This window comes from Giraffa tippelskirchi, chromosome 6 (genome assembly GCF_054371585.1).
Source record: "Giraffa tippelskirchi isolate mGirTip1 chromosome 6, T2T-mGirTip1v1.2.pri, whole genome shotgun sequence".
Classification (NCBI taxonomy): domain Eukaryota; kingdom Metazoa; phylum Chordata; class Mammalia; order Artiodactyla; family Giraffidae; genus Giraffa; species Giraffa tippelskirchi.
This window is the reverse complement of record NC_137280.1, coordinates 108,246,498-108,271,862: the sequence shown is the minus strand read 5'-3', so window position 1 is coordinate 108,271,862 and position 25,365 is coordinate 108,246,498. Positions and strand designations below refer to the sequence as shown.

The following is a 25,365-nucleotide window of genomic DNA, read 5'->3' as shown; positions in this document are numbered from 1 at the left end:
AGCACTTTTCAGAACTGATGAAAGACCTAAATCCTTGGGAATCAAGAAACGTTATTAGAAAGCTCATTACAGAATAGGAAAAAGAAAAATCTGCACCTTGGTACACTATACCACAAATTCAGAATCCCAAGAGCAAAGACCTTAACAAAACTAGAGAGGAACACAGAATAATTACACAAGAATGATGATATTGTCAGACTTTAAGCTTCTCATAGTAATTCAGATGATAGAAATAAAAACCTAATGTCAACAATGTAAAATAGTGTGTTTAAGAAACAGTCCCTCTCCAGCAAAAAAGGGTGAAATTAAGACTTTTTAAAGTCAAAAACTATGAAAAATAAAGTCTTAAATACTCAAAGCATCATATGATACCTTCTAAAATTCCTGTCTGTTCCCAATTCCTTAGTCCCAATTCCACAACCTAGGGGCTCACATGATCTCCCTCACATGTATCCTTCATATGGTCAGTGTGTAACACTTTCATAATCTCAGCAGGATTCACAAAATTACTCATACCTATGCACTCTCTCATATAAATCAAACAGATAGATAACTACTTGATCTTTTATAGTACATGACACATAGATCCACTCATGATACAGGAGAGACATACTGCCTTTGTTGTTCAGTCACTCAGTTGTGTCTGACTCTCTGTGACCCCATGGGCTGCAGCACGCCAGGCTTCCCTGTCCTTTACCATCTCCCAGAGTTTGCTCAAACTCATGTCCATTAAGTCAGTAATGCCATCCTACCATCTCATCCTCTGTCATTCCCTTCTCCTCCTGCATTCAGTCTTTCCCAGAATCAGGGTCTTGTCCAGTGAGTTGGGTCTTCACGTCAGGTGGGCAAAGTATTAGAGCTTCAGCCTCAGCATCAGTCCCTCCAATGAATATTCAGGGTTGATCTCCTTTAGGATTGATTGGTTTGATCTCCTTGCAGTCCAGGGTACTCTCAAGAGTCCTCTCCAACACTGCAGTTCAAAAGCAATAATTCTTCAGCACTCAGCTTTCTTTATGGTTCAATTCTCACATCCATACATGACTACGGGAAAAACTATAGCTTTGACTAGATGGACCTTTGTCAACAAAGTAATGTCTCTACTTTTTTATATGCTATCTAGGTTTGTCATAGCTTTTCTTCCAAGGATCAAGTGTCTTTTAATTTCATGGCTGCAGTCACTATCTGTTGCAGTGTGACCCAACGCATCATACTCATACTACTTTCACATACAATGACCATCTCATCCCCACATTCACTATGTAAAATTATTGAAAAAGCTTGACCGACATACATATCAAACTGTGCTCAGTAAATATGACATACGAAGCAATTCTAAAAATTACAGCATACACACCACATTTTCCCATTCGACACTAACGTGACGTACCAGACATCCTCAGTGACCTAAGAGACAAAGTATATATATTTGAGAAGTAAAAATTCTCTTGTAATCTTAATTAAAACTTTTAAACAGAGGGAGTGATTTAATGTGTTTGTTATTTTATTAGGAACAAGAATTTACCTATTTGCTGAAGCTTGTGTATTTAAAGGTATATTGGAAACTTAGATTAACAGGAAGTAAGAAAAGTGACTGGGGATGTTTTTGATATGTTTAGATCATTGATAGATAGAGGTGATTCAAGAAATACAAAATTTATTTGGGGAAGTTCCAAGAACCTAGAATTCATCTGTAAATTGATGAGGTTTCAAGATAGGCTATGATTATGGTGAGTATAGATGAAAAGCTGAGTCAGAGCCCTGTTGGCAGAGATCATTGAGAAAGGTGACATTACTGACAAGGCCAAGTGATGACCTGTTAGTTGATGACCAAGTTAATTCCTGAGAAGGGAGCTGTAGCCAATGTTGGGAGTTAAAAGTCTGGAGTCAGCCCTGGATATCCCGCTGCAGTCTCCTACTCAACCTCAGGACCCAGCAGTTCCCCCAAAGTTCTGGCAGCTCAGGTCTCTTGAGTAAGGTTCCACAAGAACAGATAAGTGAAATGTGGAGCTGGGGACTAGAAATAGATGTCAGCAGATTCTTTTCTGTGAATTCTGACTCGTTCAGGAAGCAATAAGATTTTTATATGATAACCCATAGCTGACAATCTGATATGCTTTACCTGTGTACATACACTGAATTTATTCTTCTGGTAAATAGAGTAAGAAAACCAACATGTACCTGACAATATGCAAGAAATGGGGCCTCTCATAAAGTGAAGGAAATAATACAGGCCACTCATAGGCAATCAGCCACATGATTCCAGCAAATATATTTGTATACCTGTATTTTGTAACTTTGGACAAAAACCAGACCATAAATTTCATGATGATAAGTGCCATGTGTGTTATTGTACATGGTATTTCTTCAGTTCTTGTTGAAGGGAAATAATATCATGGGCTCAGAAGAAGAAACTCTGCTGTCTGGAGTTTGATCCAGGCCCACAGCCAGGTAGCAGAGGATTCAGACTGAGACAACATCTCCTGTGCCGCTTCTGTAGACAAACTTATTCATAGTGGTATAGGTATGGGAAAGGAGGTGCTGAGAAGGAATCAGACAGGGCAGTGAGTCAGCATGATGGTCTAGAATTGGAACTGAGCTTCTTTGCTCAACCATGGCCAGGAAAAGTGAAAGTGAAAGTCGCTCAGTCATGTCTGACTCTTTGCGACCCTATGGACTGTACAGTTAATGGAATTCCCAGGCCAGCATACTGGAGTAGGTAGCTTTTCCCTTCTCCAGGGGAATCTTCCCAACCCAGGGATCCAACCCAGGTCTCCTACATTGCAGGCAGATTCTTTACCAGCTGAGCCAGCAGGGAAGCCAATCATGGCCATTGTTAACCCATTTTCTCAATGGGTGCTTAAGGTCTCTGTTTCTGATCAGTGGGAAGAAATGTACCACGTACGTGTCCCCTGTATTCTTTGAAAGAGACTCTTAAAGGATATGAATGGAAAGGTTACAAACTGAAGAGAAATGTAGAAATGCATTTTCAGGAGTCTAGGACAAGTCCATGAAGTCTTCATTTGAACATTTCCAACACCATGGCCAATTCCTAGGGAACTATGAAAAAAAAATGGCATTGTTGACAGAAAGAAAAAAGCACAACAGCTCACAACATATGAGTTGTCTTCCTGGGGCCTTCCTGAGATCAGGAGACAGATACAGATCAGGAGACAGATAACTCCGAGGGACTGCTGCAAAGAGGTAGAGGATGGTCATTATATATGTGCTTTTATGAAGAGGATACATACATATCAAACACACATCTTGGTAAAAAGTTTCTTCCTGTCACAAGAAGGTTGATACTAGTCATGAGGAGCACATATCTCTATGAATGATGGTAGTGCTTTTCTAGGTATGAGAAAATGCAAGACACTGGGTTTGTAAAATTTTGTCATTAAAATAACTATGTGAGGGCCTACAGCACAGAGTGTCTCTTTTCTGGTCTCCACTGTGAACTCATTTTAGGGTATGGAATACCAAGGAGAGATAAGAAAGCCTTCCTCAGTGATCAGTGCAAAGAAATAGAGGAAAACAACAGATTGGGAAAGACTAGAGATCTCTTCAAGAAAATTAGAGAAACCAAAGGAACATTTCATGCAAAGATAGGCTCTATAAAGGACAGAAATGGGATGGACCTAACAGAAGCAGAAGATATTAAGAAGAGGTGGCAAGAATACACAGAAGAACTGTTCAAAAAAGATCTTCATGACCCAGATAATCACGATGGTGTGATCACTCACCTAGAGTCAGACATCCTGGAATGTGAAGTCAAGTGGGCCTTAGAAAGCATCACTACAAACAAAGCTATGGAGGTGATGGAATTCCAGTTGAGCTATTTCAAATCCTCAAAGGTGATGCTGTGAAAGTGCTACACTCGATATGCCAGCAAATTTGGAAAACTCAGCAGTGGCCACAGTACTGGAAGAGGTCAGTTTTCATTCCAATCCCAAAGAAAGGCAATGCCAAAGAATGCTCAAACTACCGCACAACTGCACTCATCTCACATGCTAGTAAAGTAATGCTCAAAATTCTCCAAGCCAGGCTTCAGCAATACGTGAACCGTGAACTTCCAGATGTTCAAGCTGGTTTTAGAAAAGGCAGAGGAACCAGAGATCAAATTGCCAATATCCGCTGGATCATCAAAAAAGCAAGAGAGTTCCAGAAAAATATCTATTTCTGCTTTATTGACTATGCCAAAGCCTTTGACTGTGTGGATCACAATAAACTGTGGAAAATTCTGAAAGAGATGGGAATACCAGACCATCTGACCTGTCTCTTGAGAAACCTGTATGCAGGTCAGGAAGCAACAGTTAGACCTGGACATGGAACAACAGACTGGTTCCAAATAGGAAAAGGAGTACGTCAAGGCTGTATATTGTCACCCTGCTTATTTAACTTATATGCAGAGTACATCATGAGAAACGCTGGGCTGGAAGAAACACAAGCTGGAATCAAGATTGCCGGGAGAAATATCAATAACCTCAGATATGCGCATGACACCACTCTTATGGCAGAAAGTGAAGAAGAACTAAAGAGCCTCTTGATGAAGGTGAAAGGGGAGAGGGAAAAAGTTGGCTTAAATCTCAACGTTCAGAAAACTAAGATCATGGCATCTGGTCCCATCATTTCATGGGAAATAGATGGGGAAACAGTGGAAACAGTGTCAGACTTTATTTTTTTGGGCTCCAGAATCACTGCTGATGGTGACTGCAGCCATGAAATTAAAAGACGCTTACTCCTTGGAAGGAAGGTTATGGCCAACCTAGATAGCATATTAAAAAGCAGAGACATTACTTTGCCAACAAAAGTCCATCTAGTCAAGGCTATGGTTTTTCCAGTGGTCATGTATGGATGTGAGATTTGGACGGTGAAGAAAGCTGAGCGCCGCAGAATTGATGCTTTTGAACTGTGGTGTTGGAGAAGTCTCTTGAGAGTCCCTTGGACTGCAAGGAGATCCAATCAATCCATCCTAAAAGAGATTAATCCTGGGTGTTCATTGGAAGGTCTGATGTTGAAGCTGAAACTTCAGTACTTTGGCCACCTCATGCAAAGGGTTGACTCATTGGAAAAGACCCTAATGCTGGGTAGGATTGGGGGCAGGAGGAGAAGGGGACGACAGAGGATGAGATGGTTGGATGGCATCACCGACTCGATGGACATGGGTTTGGGTAGACTCCGGGAGTTGGTGATGGACAGAGAGGCCTGGCGTGCTGCAATTCATGGGGTCTCAAACAGTCGGACACGACTGAGCAACTGAACTGAACTGAATGGTCAGCAACTGCAGTGGCTAATGGCCTAATCCTTGTAGGGTTAGATGGAGGGAGACATTCTTTAGTTTACAATATCTATATCTATGTATCTGTCTCTCTTTCCGTGTGTGTGTGTGTGTGTGTGTGTGTGTGTGTGTATCTCTCTGTATATGTATATCAATATAGATTTCAATGTAAATATAGAGTTAGACATATATGCAGAATAATTAAAAACTTGTATCCTGTATCACCTAATGGAATAATTTCTGATGAGGAAAATTGAGTTGATAATATCCAAATTTTCATAACTATATACTGTGTTTCAGGCATGGGCCTAAGGTTTTGATGTTCTGTAACCATCTCTAGAAATATCATATACAAGATATGCAACATCCCTGACATACACCACACACACCATTTTGATAATTTTTATTTACATTTCGGAGTAAGTGGAGTTTCACACAGGATATTCACCCCAATATCTACGAAAGCAAGACTCATGTGGTAGAAATATTTGACATATTATATCCATTCAATGTGTCCGTTTTGGAATGGACAAAGATCCCAGAAAATGTCGCTTCTCATTTTTTTTTTTTTATTCAATCCCCTAGAATCCTGGAGGACTCAGGAGGATGCTCCTCAGCCGGAGAAATATGTGATGGTCCCAGCCGGGAATCAGATAGTAGGAGAAACTTCCTCTGCCTCCGCAGGATATTGCTCTTATGTTTCCTCTGAATGTGAGCTTGTCTCTTCTGATGAGGATGGTAAGGAAGATGCAAAGGTGGACTCTGAGCTTGGAAAGGGGGTGCAGTTGAATTGCTTAGCTAATCCCTATTTACTTGACTTTCTCTTTGAAAACAAGAAAAGTCAGGGCAGAGGGACTAGAACTGAAGTCTCTGCAAGGGACAAATAGGCAGTGTGCCTTCAAGAATAAGACAAAGTTTCTCAGCAGTGATTTTCAACATATGAACTCGGATAGCTATGAGTGAGGTAGGGGTCAGTGCTGATATGCACATGGGAACTTAATCAGAACCTTCCCCCTGAGATCAGCACAAACTCATATCCTCATATCCACTCATACAGTGTGCACAGAATCCTTCATACCAAGTATGGCCTTGTTTCTCCTTCCTTTCTCTTTTGCTCTCAAATACACACAACTTCATTCCTCCGTCTGTCTTTCCCATTCTCTAATAGCATTACATAGCTATACATTTATACCTCATTCTTTCACCCAATCATTTTCAGATTCATATTTACACACTGATCCCATAAATAATTCACATCCCTTTACATATGTGACCTTTTTTAAATCACTATGTGCTAGGTCAAACTCAAGAAAATTCATATGCCCTGAAGGGAATACACTTTCATATACAGTCTTTCTAATCTAATCACCACTTCACCCATAAAACCTTCAGTCCTTCATAGAAAGACACATTCTGAGAAGTCACATACACTTCCTCAAAGTCTTATTATCTCACAATAAGAATACGTACCATTCTTGAACTTGTTTATGTATTCTGAAACATTGCATGCCACACACAGACACCCATTCACCATCCCCTTTCACCATTAGACACGCCATGTATGCCCCAGAACATAGATACATCATACCCTCATTCCCAGATATTTATAGCATACATTTAAGTCCAAATATAACATGCCACACATAGAATTCTGAAATATCACATACATATATGTACTTTCACTCTACATGCCCATATAGAAGTATTTTCATGGCCATCTCAACTTCTATAGACTTCACATACTTGATCCTAGTTTTCTTATGTTTGAAATTTTCTTTCCTAGGAGTCCAACAATCATGTCAATATGTTTCTTGTTTTGAATCCACTGAGATACCTCTAGTCCTGGATTTGGAGCAAGGAGAGACTTCTTCCCCTTTCCAAGAAATCTCTTTTCCGTTTAATTTGGTTAATAGTAATAAGTCATTTATGTCGTCAGTAAATACGAAAAAGAAAAGAGTCATGAAAATTTACTACATGCAGGTTCAAATGGAAAAGGGTGTGGCTTCCTTACAGGATACAGAGAAAGGACTGGAGCCCCCCAAAAAGAAGATACAGATGGAAGAAATGACCTGTCCTGAAAAAATCGATACAACATTCACCCCCTCTCAAATGACTACAAAGGAGCTCCTGACTGACAGTGAGTCCAGTTGGGATAGCCAAGCCGAAGATGAAAGAGAGAGGGCTGAAAGTCCACCAGAGCCTCGAGCTTTGGAGGAATGTTCCAAGGCCAAGACACCTGAATGCCTGGCAGCCCTGGACAGTGGCTACCAGTGCATGAGCTGCTACCGGATCTTCCCCAGCTTGGAGGACCTTCAGAAGCACGTGGCATATGGGATCCATGAGGGCTTTAACTGCTATGCTTTCCATCTTGCCTTGGCTTGGATAAAGAGAAGGCAGAACAGAAAAGAGAAAAACAGGAGGAGGAAGAAGAATATCAAGAAGGCAACATCTGGTTACCACAAAGAAAAACATTTTGGCATGAAGACATACTCAGGCAAAGACACTGATTCTCAGCCCTAAAAAACAAAGGAAATGAAGGAGGCCAGCCTCTACAGAGGAGGCTTCATCTTCTCTAAGCAGCCATAGTACCTACCTTTGTTTATGCATCTTTGTCAGCACAGCACCCAAAGAGCAGAGAACCCATTCTAATATCCACTACTCTCCTGAGGAGAGGGGAGAGGAAGGCAGATCTCACCATGCAGAAGAGCAAGATGTCCTTATGCAAACTAAAGACAAATGAACAGCAGTATATCATCTCCACCACTACAAGTGAGAAAAGGACAAAAGTGAAACTGCTATGGACTAGATCGCAGAAGGAGTGAGAACTGGAGGGGTAAGAGATCATGTCAAGAATATTTAGGATGCAGGATTCTGAGAAAGGTGGCATCCACCAACAATGCCTCCCAAGATCCCATAATCACTGTAATGAATAATTTCCTTCAGAATAATATATTCTTGGAAGTGGAATATTTTTTTGCTGTTTAGTTACTCAGTCATATATGACTCTTTACGACCCCATGGACTGCAGCACGCCAGGCTTCCCTGTCCTTCACTATCTCCCGGATAGTCTGGGACACTAAACTCATGTCCATTGAGTCGATGATGCCATCCAACCATCTCACACCCTGTCACTCCCATCTCCTCCTGCCCTCAATCTTTCCCAGCATCAATTTCTTTTCCAATGGGTCAGCTGTTCACATCAGTCCTTCCAATGAATATTCAGGGTTGATTTCCTCTAGGATTGACTGGTTTGATCTCCTTGCTGTCTTTGCTTGTGGAATATTGTGGAATATTTGGTTGATGACAAATTAATGAGAATGTTTCCTGTCTACTCCCTTGGAAGGGATAGGAAAAAATACCTGACTAGCAATTCTGCTACTCACTGGAAAAGACCCTGAGGCTGGGAAAGATAGAGGGCAAGAGGAGAAGGGGGCCACAGAAGATGAGATGGTTGGATGGCATCACCGACTCAATGGACATAAATCTGAGCAAACTCCAGGAGACAGTGATGGACAGCAAATCCTGTCATGCTGCAGTCCATGGGATCATAAAGAGTCGGACATGACAGTGACTTAATGGCAAGCAGTTCAGCAGGGCAGAGCAGGCCTGGCCAACCATTCCTAGATAAAGCAGAGGTCACCAATGTCCCATCCCCTCTAGGTTTATCCCCTGGCCTGCCTCCCTCCCAGAAGGCACAGGACAGGACAGAGATAGGCCTTCTATCTTGAAGAAGGGTTGTTGTGCAGCCCAGTCATGGTTCTACCCTTTCTCTTGGTGTGAGTAATATCTTAGTATCTGTCTAGTGATTTCATACTTGGGAGGAGACTACTGAGGAGGTGTAACTACTTGAAATAAGCAACTAATCAAATCCTTTTTTATTTTTATTTTTTGTCTGGGAAGAGTTTCCCTTCTTGTATACTATGAGCCAGTAGTTCTGGCTGTTTCTTCAAAAGTGTCAACTGTCACTGACACTTATGCCATGAACCATTTTTGAAAACTTTTAATTTAATGCATTGCTTCCTGGAGGACCTCCATATCTTTTTATGAAGGGTCATCATTCTTACATCTTATTCTTTGTTATAGCATCAATCATGTTATTCTAATTGAACAGCAGAGGAATTGAATACAGACAAAGCTGCAAAGCCAGGTTCATACTACAGTAAATGAGAGTGTGTCTTTTTAGTTAATGGAATAAGTGAAGGACTCTTCTCTCATGCTCCAAAAGTCACTATTAGAATGGAACCTATCAATTTTCCTGAATTTTCTATATCATGCAGGAAATATTGAGACAATATTTTAATTTAATATTGTGATAACAATATTGTCACAATAGTTACAATAAACACTTGTCACTAAAGTATGAAAAGCTGCTGTCTTCACTGAGTGGATTCCCTTCTCCGATTCATTTTTCAAACAGTGACACCGACCCAGTGGCCTGAAGACTTCAAGCGATCATGTCCAGCACATTCCTGTGATCTCACAAGAGCCCAGCAGTCCCTGTGAACATCACAGCGTCAAGGTAGGGTTGGCCTGAAGGCATATGTACCTGATTCTCTGTGGCTCCTATCAGTTGTCCTGGTAAATGTGATGCCAAACCCTGGAGAAAATGTTCACACAGAACAGGGCTTGAACACCTGGCTGATAGCCTTGTTCTCTAGCCCAGATAATTGTCCCTAACTCCAATTTTATTACCTTCCCCCACATATAAATCCATGAACACATACACGATGCAAACAAGTGTGGACCCTGCTGAATTTAGAACAGACTGTAATACCCCTTCTCCCATGTACTCATGTCCATGCATTTATCTTGAAGTTATTGTTCCATATCTTTTTCTTTAAATGAACATAAACTTTTCCTCATATCTCCCTTTTACATACTCACTTGCACAGTTACTTGGCTGAAAGACAGACATTCTTACTATTGAGAGAGGAAAAGATACTGGATAAAGCCCAAAACAATTAAAACACACCCCTTGGCTTCTCTGGACTTGTGTAGGTGTAGGTGCACAAACACTTCTTATATTAGAAATGATGGAACATGTAAACATCATCTGAGACAATCAATATATGTATATACAGGTCATAATTCAGTTTTAAGCTTAATAACCTTAGAGCTGTAAAAGCTACCAATTTTTGGAAAATGTAATTTGCATGTTTAATTATTTGTATGTGATTTACATGGATAATTTTTGCACATTCAAAAATTAATTTTAATCTTTGTCACTCCAGCATCTTCAATCATAAGGGCAGAAACAAGAAATAAAAATTTAAAAGTATTATGGAAAATTCACAAAACTATATAGGAAAAGGGAAATTAAAATATTATTAGGTCAACTTTCAAATGATGTTCTTCATTATTTGTAGCTTTTACCCTACTGAAATTATTAAAGCTTGAGATTGCATAAATAAATAATATGTATAACAACTGTATGTATACCTATGTGTGTATAAGTTCATAGAAGACAAGAGATGGGTTAAGTTGCTTTTGCTTTGATCTGCCAAAGACTTTCTTTCTTCCCTTGATAAGAGGTTCTGCCTTCAGAACAAATATGAGGGCAAGTCAGGCTAGCCAAATGAAGTCATTACTTCACTGATTGGCTTCCCTGATTGACCTAGTGGTAAACATTGGTCTATGTTAGATCAGTCAGTCTACACTAGTAACTTGGAAAATCAAAATAGAAGAAAAAGTTTGTGGTGGTTAGTGGTGGGTTTTCCTTTGCAGCTCACATTAAGGCCCATGAGCCTCTACTACTGGACATGCTTCAGTTCCTCTTTTTTTGAAAGGCCTGGCTGTTTTACCTGTTTTTTATTTATTAAGCATCCCCACTAACCATTCAATAAATTCTTAGTTTGCCTCAGTTAGCCTGAGACATTTTCTGCTGTTTGTAACCTAATGTACCTTTATTGATACAAATTAGCTTCAACATGATAATTTCTTCCACTTTAATAATTGAAATGATACAGTCCAGAAAGAAGTAACATTACATTCCTCTGATTTTATATGGAAACATTAAGGGATAAAATTATACTCAGTATGTATATTATGTCCTTGATTAATTAAGAAGGTGCATTGAAAATGTATGGGCATATAAACAAAATTACTTATTTGGACAAAATGGACTTCAGTACATTAGGCCTGGTAAATCCCTTATTGCTAATTAGCAGCTTTGAGTACTTTGAGTCTGCTCTCCTGTCTTGAAAACAGAGATCATAATACCTAAAATGATGGAGATTGTGAGAGTAAGAAGACATGGGTAAATGAACCCAACATAGCCTCTGACATAAATAGCAAAATAATTTATCACTCACTTTTGAAATTTACTTTCTTTACCTATGAGCATCTGCAGTTTGATTATGATGTGTATAGTAGGATTCTTTTTTTTTTTTTTTTTAATTTATGTTGTTTGATACTAGCTAAGCTAAGCTTCTTTAAAAAATCTTTTGGATTTTGAAAAAATTATAAACTCACAAGAAGTTTCAAAAACAGTCCACAGTCCAGAGGGGTCCCATGTAGCCATCACACATCTTCCCCAACATAATTCTAGTACATTATCAAACAAGGGCACTGATGAGAACAATACGATAAATCAGACTACAGAACAGACCTTACTCAGATTTCAGTGTTTTTTTAAATACTCACATTTTGCATGTTTTTGTGTGTAATGCTATATTTTACACGTGTAGATTTGTATGTCCATCACTGAAGTCATGGTACATACATGTTCTGTCCCACAAAGTACTTCATTCATTCTGCCCTTGACAGGCACATGCAGCCTGTTTCCCTAACTTCTGGAAATAGCTGTGCATCTCTCTCGATTTTTTTTTTTATTCCAGGAATTTTATACAAAATGAATCATATAGTAATGTAAAATTTTGAATTGGCATTTTCAGCTAAGCCGGATTACCCTAATATTGAGCCAAATTGTTGCATATATTGTAGTTTATCACTTTTATTGCTGAAGAGTATTCCATTGTATGATGTGGAACAGTTAAATGTGTTACACGTTTAAAGGCATTTGGGTTATTTCAAGTTATTGGGATTGGAAATAAAGCTTCTATGACATTAGTGTGCAGGTTTTGTGTGAACATGTTTTCATCTTTCTAGTATATATGCCTGAGAGTATTATTGTTTGGTTAGATGGTAAATGTGTTATCTTCTTAAAACAACTGCAGGCTAATTTCCATAGTGGTTGAACCATTTTTATATTCCCACTAATGTATGAGAAGTGTAGTTTTCCTGCATCCTCACCAGTATTTGATAGTATAAGTATTTTTAAGAGCCTTTAGTAGGTATGTGGTAGACTCTTGTGGCTGTTTAAATTTTCATTACCCTAGAGATTTGTGATGTTGAACATCTTTTCATGTAGTTGTCATTTGCATGTCTTTTTTGGATTACCTATGTAAGTCTTTTGCCCATTTAAAAATTAGATTATTTTCTTTTTATTCAGAGAGTTATTTGTATGTTTTGGATATGAATTATTTGTTGGATATGTAATTTGCAAATATTTTCTCCCAGTTGGTGGCTTGTCTTTTCATTCTCTTAACAGGGTCTTGGGTAGATCAAAAGGTTTTAAATATTAATGAAACTAAATATATCAGCTATTTTCTTTTATGGAGGGTGCCTTTTGTGTCATGTCTAGGAATTTAGCACTTAACTCTGGGTCTCAAAGATTTTCTCCTATGTTTTCTTCTAAAGGTTTCAGAGCTTTGCATTTAAATTTATCTGTGGTTCTGTTTAATTTTTGTACAAGGTATAAGGTTCAAATGGATTTTTGGTCACTGTTGTCTGGTTGTTCCAGCACAATTTTATAAAAATGTTATTCTTCCTCTACTGAGTTGCTTTTGAATTCTCATTTCAAAAGAAGCTTGTCTCGCTTGTTTGGGTCTACATGTGGTCTCCTTATTCTATTCCATTGATTTACTCTTTTTTCCTCTGATATCATATGCTGTATTGATTATTGTAGATATTGACTATGTCTTAAAAATAGGAGGTACGATTTCTCCAGCTTGATGCTTCTTTTTCAGTATTGTTTTAGCCATTCTAATTCATTTGTGTTTCCACATAAATTTGAAGATAAGCTTGCCCATATATATTTAAAAAATCTTGCTGGGATCTTAACAGGGTTTACACTGAATGTACAGATCATTTTGTTAAGAACTAACATCTTCAATTGGAGAAATAGCCAGAAAGAATGAAGAGACAGATACAAAGCAAAAACAGCATCCAATTGTGGATGTGACTGGTGATAGAAACAAGATCCGATGCTATAAAGAGCAATATTGGATAGGAAGTTGGAATGTTAGATCCATGAATCAAGACAAACTGGAAGTTGTCAAATAGGAAATGAAAAGAATGAACGTTGACATTTTAGGAATCAGCAAACTAAAATGGACTGCTGCTGCTAAGTCCCTTCAGTCATGTCCTACTATGTGCGACCCCATAGATGGCAGCCCACCAGGCTCTGCCATCGCTGGGATTCTCCAGGCAAGAACACTGGAGTGGGTTGCCATTTCCTTCTCCAAAAAATGGACTGGAATGGGTGAATTTAACTCAGATGACCATTATATCTACTACTGTGGGCAAGAATCCCTTAGAAGAAACAGAGTAGCCATCATAGTCAACAAGAGAGTCCAAAACGCAGTACTTGGATGCGATCTCAAAAATGACAGAATGATCTCTGTTCATTTCCAAGGCAAACCATTCAATATCACAGTAATCCAGTTCTGTGCCCTGACCAGTAATACTGAAGAAGCTGAAGTTGAATGGTTCTATGAAGACCTACAAGACCTTTTAGAACTAAGACTCAAAAAAGATGTCCTTTTCACTATAGGGGACTGGAATGCAAAAGTAGGAAGTCAAGAAACACCTGGAATAACAGGCAAATTTGGCCTTGGAGTATAGAATGAAGCAGGGCAAAGGTTAATAGAGTTTTGCCAAGAGAACGCACTGGTCGTAAGAAACACCCTCTTCCAACAACACAAGAGAAGACTATACACGTGGACATAACCAGACGGTCAACACTAAAATCAGATTGATCATATTCTTTGCAGCCAAAGGTGGAGAATCCCTATACAGACAGCAAGCAAAAACAAGACCAGGAGCTGATTGTGGCTCAGATCATGAATTCCTTATTGCCAAATTCAGACTTAAATTGAAGAAAGTAGAAAAAAACCACTAGACCATTCAGATATGACCTAAATCAAATCCCTTAGGATTATACAGTGGAAGTGAGAAATAGATGTAAGGTACTAAATCTGATAGACAGAGTGCCTGATGAACTATGGACGGAGGTTCATGGCATTGTACAGGAGACAGTGATCAAGAAAAAGAAATGCAAAAAAGCAAAATGGCTGTCTGAAGAGGCCTTACAAATAGCTGAGAAAAGAAGAGAAGTGAAAAGGAAAGATTTGAATGCAGAGTTCCAAAGAATAGTAAGGAGAGATAAGAAAGCCTTCCTCAATGATCAGTGCAAAGTAATAGAGGAAAACAGTAGAATGGGAAAGAGTAGAGATCTCCTCAAGAAAATTAGAGATACCAAGGGAACATTTCATGAAAGATGGGTACAATAAAGGGCAGAAAAGGTATGGACCTAACAGAAGCAGAAGATATTAAGAAGAGGTGGCAAGAATACACAGAAGAACTGTACAAAAACAATCTTAATGACATGGATAACCATGATGGTGTGATCACTCACCTAGAGCCAGACATCCTGGAATGTGAAGTCAAGTGGGCCTTAAGAAGCATCACTAGGACCAAAACTAGTGGAGGTGATGGAATTCCAGTTGAGCTACTTCAAATCCTGAAAGATGATGCTGTGAAAGTTCTGCACTCAATATGTCAGCAAATTTGGAAAACTCAGGAGTAGCCACATTACTGGAAATAGTCAGTTTTCATTCCAATCCCAAAGAAAGACAATGCCAAAGAATGCTCAAACTACTGCACAATTGCTCTCATCTCTCAGGCTAGCTCAAAATTCTCTAAGCCAGGCTTCAACAATACGTGAACCCAGAACTTCCAGATGTTCAAGCTAGGTTTATAAAAGGCAGAGGAACCAGAGATCAAATTACCAACACCCACTGGATCATAGAAAAAACAAGAGAATTAAAAAAAGAAAACACATCTACATTTGCTTTATTGACTACACCAAAAGCCTTTGACTGTGTGGATCATAACAAACTGTGGAAAATTCTTAAAGAGATGGGAATAGAGACCATTTGACCTGCCTCCTGTGAAATCTGTATGAACCTCAGGAAGCAGCCGTTAGAACTGGATGTGGAACAACAGGCTGGTTCCACATTGGGAAAGGAATCATCAAGGCTGTATATTGTCACCCTGTTTATTTAACCTATATGCAGAGTACATCATGCAAAATGCCAGGCTGGCTGAAGCACAAGCTGGAATAAGCTTGCCGGGAGAAATATCAATAACCTCAGACATGCAGACAACATCACCCTTATGGCAGGAAGTGAAGAAATGGCCACCTACTCCATTATTCTTGCCTGGGCAATCCCCTGGACAGAGGAGCCTGGTGGGGTACTGTCCATAGGGTTGCAAAGAGTCAGACACGACCGAGTGAATAACACACGCATCATCCAACTCATTAGTGTTCATCTTCACCTCATCGATCAGTTATAATAGCTGCATTAAGGTCTTTTTCTGAAAATTTGAACATCTGTTTCATCATAAGATTGGCATCTCTGGGTTATCTGCTTCCTTGAGAAATCGTTCTTTCTTGGTAATTTAAATTGTATTTGACATATTTTTAATAATCCAAAGAATGATTTTGGCTTGTTAAAATCATATAGAAGATATTTATTTTATGTTTTTACATGCAATCAGCCGAATTTCAGAGTGCAAATTCTGTATCATTTTCTGCAGTGATGGTTTGTTTCAATGTCAGTTCAGTTTTCAATGCCTTTGGCTTCTTTGGGTCCACCTTGCAAATGGGTACTTGGCACACAATGGATACTCAAAATATTTTTTTCATTCATTTTCAGTTTTTAGTACAGCTGTTTGAAGCTGAATCATATGGGAATAATAAGTTTTGACAGTCTGTTAATTGTTAAAAAAAAATATACCTTATCTCTCTAATAACAGGTATGTTTCTTCAGGGAGCATAACATGTGTTTTGCAAAGTGATATATATTAAAGAGCTCCCCAGTGGATTTTGTTAAAGGTTTAAAGAGAGTAAAAATTCTAACATGCTACCAATTTCATTTTTGGCATTTCTTTCTTACTCTTATTTTCCATATGATAGCTAATAATTCTAATATCTATGGCATATATTGAGTTGTTTTTTTTTATTTGCCTATAAAAGTACATGTTTATATGCTGCTGAGATTCAAAATCGTATGCTTCCCATTTTCTTCCTCAATCCCAGTATAACTAATGCTAAGTGTACTATGAAATAATTTTTTTTAAATCTACTACTTTTATAACTATAATAGTTTAATACTTTTACTGTAAAATTCTAGTCCTTTTACAGACTAACTTAAATATGGAAAATTATCTGTTTAGTGTGATAAGGACAGCTCTTTAGTTTTAAACATATTGAAAATTGAATCTCATATTACAGTGTTGTACCTTTGTTTTAAATTCATGCTATTTTTATATTGTGTAACTTTCTCATTCATGGCAATTTTTAAAATGTTCTCCATTATAGATACAGTAATTTAAAATAGTTTGCCATTTAAAAATTTTAATTGAAAATCCAAAGAACTTATCAATGCTAAAAAGAAATGAATTATTGAATGGAAAGACATGGAGGAACCTTAGATGCATATTGCTAAGTGAAACGAACCAGTCTAAAAAGGCTACATGCTGTGTGATTCCAACTCTATGACATTCAGGAAATGGCAAAACTTTGGAGACATTAAAAGTATTAGTGTTTGCCTGGAGTGAGATAGAGGAGAGAGGAATGAATACTCAGCACAGAGAATTTTCAAGGCAGTGAAAATACTTTTAGGATACTATAATGATGGATATAAACCCCGTAAAATGTACAACATCAAGAGGTAAAGTACGCTGTGAACTCTGAGTAATTATGACTTGCCAGTGTAGGTTCACCCATTGTGAGGAATATACCACTCTGCTGGGGAATGTTGCTAATGGGGGAGGCTCTGTATACATATGTTGGGGAGGGGATATACGTGAAATCTCTGTACCTTTCTCTGAGTTTTATTGTGAATATAATTCTCTAAAAAAACTTGTCTCTCTAAAAAAGAAAAAAACAAAAACTAATCAGCATTTCATGTGATACCAATAAGTGAAATCAAACTTTATATCCTCAAGTTTAATATGCTTTGCATAATTAAAAAAATTTTGAAGTTGTGACATATCTTATAATTATTAATAAGCAGAAATTTAGAAATAATTTGCACTTGAATATCATGCCCTTGAACTGCATGAGTCTACTTATGTGGGAATGTAGTTCCGTAGTCTTTGCTAAAATACTACAGAACTACAGGACCTGTATTTGGTTGAATCTCTGACTGAGCGACTTCACTTTCACTTTTCACTTTCATGCATTGGAGAAGGAAATGGCAACCCACTCCAGTGTTCTTGCCTGGAGAATCCCAGGGACGGGGGAGCCTGGTGGGCTGCCATCTGTAGGATCGCACAGAGTTGGACACGACTAAAGCGACTTAGCAGCAGTAGCAGCTGGATACAGAACTGCAGATATGGAGGAACCAAGTTTACTGGAATGTGGACTATAAATAATTCCTGGATTTTTGACTTGGTAGAGGGTCAGTGCCTGTAACTACTGCATTGTTCTGTGTTAGCATGTTCTTGTTTGCAAGAAACCATATTCATATCATTACTGTCATACTACTACTGAGACTTGAGGATATAAAGTACATAAAATAGTTCCATCCTGGCATGGTCTATTTGTGTTTCTTTTGTGTGATTTTAAGTAGAAAAACTGGACAGATTTGTGTTTGTTCTGAATATAGGTAAGTGGTTAGCTACCTAGGTAATCCCAATACCTCTAAATTCTTTAAGATATACCTGCAGTTATCTCAGAGGCAGCTGTTGATAGTCCTCATATTTGAGAACCATAGGATGAACTTATTTTTAAGCCCCATTTTCCTTTTATTTATTTATTTTTTTGGCTTCTTTCGAAGGCCAGAAACATAGTAGAGATTTTTATTATTGTACTTTGTTCATATTACATTTAGAACCCATTTAAGGGTATACCTAGAGAAGGAAATGGCAGCCCACTCCAGTATTCTTCCCTGGAGAATTCCATGGACAGAGGAGCCTGGAGCGCTACAATCCATGGGGTTGCAAAGAGTCAGACATGACTGAAGCAGCTTAGCCTGCACACACGCAAGGATCCTTCAGTAGAATGTTTGTCTAGCATTTGAAGAAAACTATATTGTGGATAGTATTTGAGATGGTCACATATGTGCTTTTAAAAATAGGTTTATCTTTTACACATAAAGAACTTTCATGAATCATATACACTCTCAGGTAAATTAATAATGGCCTTTCATGACCAAACAAAACAAGCCTTGTTAAAATATCTTTCAGTGTCACCAATTCAACTAAAAAGTAAACACCTGATAAGATTTAAATTTTGTTTTTAGGACAAGTTGACTCAATTAGAAGCCCATGAACAGTAGTTTAATTTCCTTTTAGTGATTAAGTTACTCTCATTAATATAGTTTTAAATATATATATATATTTTGGTGATGATATAATAAAATACATTCAGAAATGTAGGTCATACCTTTACTGCAATAAGGCACTTCTAGAATATGGGTGCTTCCCTGTTAGCTCAGCTGGTAAAGAATCCTCCTGTAATGCAGGAGACCCCGATTTGATTCCTGCCTTGGGAAGATTCCCCTGAAGAAAGGACAGGCTACCCACTCCAGGAGCCACTCCTGGTGGCTCAGATGGTAAAGAATCTGCCTGCAATGCAGAAGGCCTGGGTTCGATCCCTGGGTTGGGAAGATCCCCTAGAGGAGGGCATGGCAACCCACTCCAGTATTCTTTCCTGGAGAATCCCATGGGCAGAGGAGCTTGGCAGGCTACATTCCATGGAGTTGCAAAAAGTCAGACACAACTGAGCTACTAAGCACACAGAAGATGCTGCATTTCATCAACAGCCACAAGAATAGCACCTGAGAATTTATCAATGATCACATAGTTTACTCTAAAAAGGAGTTTTTAGCTTTACCAGGCTGTCATTATTAAGCTCTATCTGAAATTTTTAAAAGTATCTCAGCACCAAGTATAAGAGCATATGGTTTTCTATCAATCTATTTTAACAGAACAATGTACCAACCTCACTTTATTGTATATGTTTTAAATATAATAATGATTGTGATCATTAAAGTGTATCTGCTTATTATTGAATGAACAATTCAAAAATACCATTTCTGATATCCTCTTCATTTCAAAGTCACAAATAATAGAGAAGAATTTTAGAAACCAGAACTCCTTACCTTCTCCACATTTATAGGAAGTTACATTTTTAGATAACAGCTCAATTATTGTAAGTTGAAAGTTGCGATGGTAACTTTTGTAATAGTCACAAGCCATAGAAAATTACCTTAGTAATCAAGACTTGATTACACATTGTGGGAACTAAACAGGAAAAGCAAACAGGATGCCCTAACTTGTCTGTTTTCTCTCTTCTTCTGGCACTGCCAATCTTACACAAGATGTAGGCAGTACTCTGTTTCACAAACTAAGTTCAGTGCAAGTAGAACTTGGAAAATATTGAACCAATATATGTCAGTGTCGATCTGTACCTCATCCCCCACCCCCCCAGAATCTGCAGTCATTCCATTTAGAACAAGAGAGAATATCATCCAAGAAGGAAAAAAAAATGCAAGTGATATCCATTACATGTTAGAAGAGGTGGGAAGATGTGGCTTTCCAGTTGGTGAAATATTGGAAGAGGAATATCAGAAAGAAAAGGAAAAGTCAGGTATCAGTGTTTGCTTCTCTCATACATTTCCATGAATAGAAGGGTGTAACTGAATCATCCAAAAGTGTATGGAAGAAACCACTAGTAGGACTATGAGTCCTTTTATTATAGGAGTAGAAAGGGCTGGGGGTTGGGATTTAGAAGCAGGAATTTGCAGGCCTTGATCTTTTGTTCTATGACCCATTCAATAGGCCATATGAGTGATTTTGGATGACTTTAGTTGAGAGAAATGTTTAGGCCAATTACCATATTGATTCAGTTATCTATTCATATTATAAATAATGCTTTTATAAAAGCATTGTGCCTATATTATCTCCTCTTTGTGAATGTGTACTTTTGGATTATAATCCTAGAAGGTCAAACACATAAGTGTATCTTTAATTTTACTTGATATACCAAATTATACTGTTGAGAGTTTGAACTGTTACGTATTCCCACCAGCCATAATCTGAAATAATTTATGTTCTCCAGTCTCACCAATAGAATATATTATTGAATTTAGTATTTTTGCCCATCATATAGGTGATAAATAATGCATCTATTGTTTTAGTTTTTCTTAGTCTTAGTGAGAATGGATATATATTTTTTCCACTGAAGAATTTTTTGCATTCTTTTTTTTGGTGAATGATCCATATATTTTGACTTTTTTTTCTCAGCTTTGGTCTCAATTTTTAAGAGCCTGTGTATATAAAAGAAAGAATTTCTTGCAATTTAATGTTTGCCTGTCGACTTTTTATGAAAACGTTTAATGTCCTGAAGTGAAAGTAACTCATGTATAAACTTCGTTTTTGACCATTTCAATAATTTCCCTCAACTGAGTTTTCCCAGTGGAAGTGTTAGTTCTTAATTCTATTATTTGAGGTAGATTATCTCAAAATCTTCTTGGGCAAAATTCTGGCTTATCCTGGCTTCTGAGGTTGGGCTTTTTGATCACTTAGGAGCCTATCATTCAGTTTCAAGTGTTTCTAGTTACTCTTCATTGGAAGAGTGATTTACATCGTTTACATCGATTCATTCACCCTGGATATCATCTTCTTCCTGACAAAGGCTTCTGAACTGACAGGTTTTCTGTCTCAGTACTTTTGAGATAACTGCTCCTCCCTCTTCTACTTTGTATTGTTGCCTACAAGAAAAATGCTGTTATCCTCATTCTTATTCCTCTGTACTTAATGTCACATTTTTTCACTAGTCATGATCTTTCTATTTAGTACTGTCATTAAGCAACTTGTTTATGGTATGCCTTCATGAAGTTCCCTTTTTCTTTCTTATAAGTGGAGTATATTAAATTTCTTATATTTGCACATGTATAGATTTTTATCAAATCAATAAAAAATGTAACATGCTTTGTCACTCTACCCCAGGTTCCCATCATTTTCTGGGTATTTACACATGAATTTGAGTCCAGACTGCTAATTTTTTGGTCTTTTATATCTTTGAATTTTAATTTCTTATTATTTTCACTTTAATTTTTTTTAATTGAAGGATAATTGCTTTGCAGAATTTTGTTATTTTCTGTCAAACCTCAGCATAAATCAGCCATAAGTATATGTATACCCCCTCCCTTTTGAAACTCCCTCTCCTCTCCCTCCCCATCCCACCCCTCTAGGTTGATACAGAGCCCCTGTTTGAGTTTCCTGAGCCGTACAGCAAATTCCTGTTGGCTATCTATTGTACATATGGTAATGTAAGTTTCCATGTTACTCTATCCATACATCTCACCCTCTCGTCCCCTCTCCCCACGTCCAAAAGCCTATTCTTTATGTCTGTTTCTCCATTGCTGCCCTGTAAATAAATTCTTCAGTGCCATTTTTCTAGATTCTGTATATGTGCATTAGAATACGATATTTATCTTTCTCTTTCTGACTCATTTCACTCTTTATAATAGGTTCTAGGTTCATCTGCCTCATCAGAACTGACTCAAATGCTTTCCATTTTATGGTCGACTAATATTCCATTGTGTATATGTGTCGCAACTTCTTTATCCATTCATCTGTGGATGGACATCTAGGTTGCTTCCATGTTCTAGCTATTGTAAGTAGTGCTGCAATGAGCAATGGGATACATGTGTCTTTTTCAACCCTGTTTTCCTCAGGGTATATGCCTAGGAGTGGGATTGTGGGGACATATGGTGGTTTTATTCCTAGTTTTTTAAAAAAAATCTCCATACTGTCTTCCATAGTGGCTGTATCAACTGACATTCCCACTAACAACAGACTGGTTCCAAATAGGAAAAGGAGTACGTCAAGGCTGTATATTGTCACCCTGCTTATTTGACTTATATGCAGAGTACATCATGAGAAACGCTGGGCTGGAAGAAACACAAGCTGGAATCAAGATTGCCGGGAGAAATATCAATAACCTCAGATATGCAGATGACACCACCCTTATGGCAGAAAGTGAAGAAGAACTAAAGAGCCTCTTGATGAAGATGAAAGAGGAGAGTGAAAAAGTTGGCTTAAACTCTACATTCAGAAAACTAAGATCATGGCATCTGGTCCCATCACTTCATGGGAAATAGATGGGGAAACAGTGGAAACAGTGTCAGACTTTATTTTTTTGGTCTCCAGAATCACTGCTGATGGTGACTGCAGCCATGAAATTAAAAGACGCTTACTCCTTGGAAGGGAGGTTATGGCCAACCTAGATAGCGTATTTAAAAGCAGAGACATTACTTTGCCAACAAAGGTCCATCTAGTCAAGGCTATGGTTTTTCCAGTGGTCATGTATGGATGTGAGAGTAGGACGGTGAAGAAAGCTGAGTGCCAAAGAATTGATGCTTTTGAACTGTGGTGTTGGAGAAGACTCTTCAGAGTCCCTTGGACTGCAAGGAGATCCAATCAATCCATCCTAAAAGAGATCAATCCTGGGTGTTCATTGGAAGGTCTGATGTTGAAGCTGAAACTCCAATACTTTGGGCACCTCATGCAAAGGGTTGACTCACTGGAAAAGACCCTAATGCTGGGTAGGATTGGGGGCGGGAGGAGAAGGGGACGACAGAGGATGAGATGGTTGGATGGCATCACCGACTCGATGGACATGGGTTTGGGTAGACTCCGGGAGTTGGTGATGGGCAGAGAGGCCTGGCGTGCTGCAATTCATGGGGTCGCAAAGAGTCGGACACGACTTAGCAACTGAACTGAACTGAACTGGAACTCTCTTGCTTTTTCGATGATCCAGCAGATGTTGGCAATTTGATCCCTGGTTCCTCTGCCTTTTCTAAAACCAGCTTGAACATCTGGAAGTTCAAGGTTCACGTATTGCTGAAGCCTGGCTTGGAGATTTTGAGCATTATTTTACTAGCATGTGAGATGAGTGCAATTGTGTGGTAGTTTGAGCATTCTTTGGCATTGCCTTTCTTTGGGACTGGAATGAAAACGGACCATTTCCAGTCCTGTGGCCACTGCTGAGTTTTCCAAATTTGCTGACATATTGAGTGCAGAACTTTCACAGCATCATCTTTCAGGATTTGAAAAAGCTCCACTGGAATTCCATCACCTCCGCTAGCTTTGTTCGCAGTGATGTTTCCTAAGAGCCACTTGACTTCACATTCCAGGATGTCTGGTGTGAGCGATCACACCATCGTGATTATCTGGGTCATGAAGATCTTTTTTGTACAGTTCTTCTGTGTATTCTTGCCACCTCTTCTTAATATCTTCTGCTTCTGTTAGGTCCATACCATTTCTGTCCTTTATTGAGCCCATCTTTGCATGAAATGTTCCCTAATAAAAGTGGGCTACCACTGAAAGAGAAAAAAATTGAGATCTCAAAAGTTTACAGTTTGGTGTTGGATGTAAAAAAATGAAGAGAGTAAAACTGAATAAAAGGAACAAAAGTGTTAAAGAAATGATTAAAGAAAATGTTTTAAAACTCAAGTAAAACATATTGAAAGGATTCATACCAGCCAATAAGGAGTAACAAAAAACATTTTCTGCTATATTTAGATGGGGCTTCCCAGATCACTCAGTGGTAAAGAAACCACCTGCCAACACAGGTAACTCAGGGGACTCGATCCTTAGGTCAGTAAGATCCCCTGGAAAAGGAAACAGCAACCCACTCTTGTATTCTTGCCTGAAAAATCCTGTGGACAATGAGGCCTGGTGAGCTATGAGACCTGGTGGGCTATGGTCCTTGAGGTTGCAAAGAGTTGGACACAACTAAGTGACCATGCACACATGATAATGAAAGTAACATTGCAGTTCCATTCTGAACAAATTTTCAGGAATCTGAAGAAATAATAGATCTTAAAAGGAAACATCCAAAAAGGATCAGAACAGTTGCAAAGTTTCTATTAGTATTACTAGATCCTAAGAAAAGCTCCTAGATCAACAGCTTTTAAAAAAGGGTATAGCCCCCAACTAAAATAAATAAATTTATTAAAAAAAAAAAAAAGGGTATGTAAACCAGATAACACGATGTAATTGTTAAAAAGCAGTCTATCTGGATTACAGGTATATTATTAAAGCGTAATGATTGTTAGTGTGATAAAATTGAAATTTCCTTGTACAGTTTTAAGTATGTATTACTTTTTCCTTTGCCCTAATACAAAAGAAAAAAAATATTTCCGTTTTCTTTTAATTATAGCAATTCAGGATTCAGACTCCTTTTTCCTTATTTCTACCTTTATTGCCCACATCTGGTATGGATTAAACAACTCTAGGCCCCTGGTCTTTAACTGTGACTTGCTGAACAGAAATCTGATAGCTCATTCTTTGAATTCCTCAATTCTAGAAAGGAAAGAAAAACTTAAACTCCAACATTTTAGCAAGCTTTCCTCTGCTTTCTGCTAAAATGTTACAGTTTCCTGATGTTTACATACATTAACTATCACATAGTTACACAACTGAGGTGGTCAGGGTACCAAAGTTACAGTCCTTCCTGGAGCAGGCATATAAAAGTCAGAATATAAACAACTTTGTAAAGAAACATGAAGCTCAGTTGGAGATAAAAGGAGTTAGGTTTATTACCTTTATATCTCACAGAAAGTATATAATGGGTTTTAAAAATTCATTTCATCAAGTAATGTATCAGTTTTCCATAAATGTTGATGATTATAATTACTATATATAATCCATTTTTTCCTTGTGGAAATGTATCAAGTTTATAAAAATGAAAAGGTTCTGCGTTGATAATGATGTGACATGGTTTATGA

At 38.1% G+C, this 25,365-nt stretch overlaps 1 protein-coding gene across 1 annotated transcript in view; it reads left to right on the top strand.

Moving 5' to 3' along the window:
• Positions 1-25,365, top strand: part of LOC145509778 (protein FAM170A-like) — a 33,855-nt gene that overhangs the window by 7,018 nt on the left and 1,472 nt on the right. Inside the window, exons 3-5 of the mRNA XM_081499065.1 lie at positions 5,861-6,013; positions 7,059-8,108; positions 9,693-9,794. Of these exons, the coding sequence (XP_081355191.1) occupies positions 5,861-6,013; positions 7,059-7,795 (890 nt within the window). The 3' untranslated portion in view covers positions 7,796-8,108; positions 9,693-9,794. The remainder of the gene's footprint in view (positions 1-5,860; positions 6,014-7,058; positions 8,109-9,692; positions 9,795-25,365) is intronic.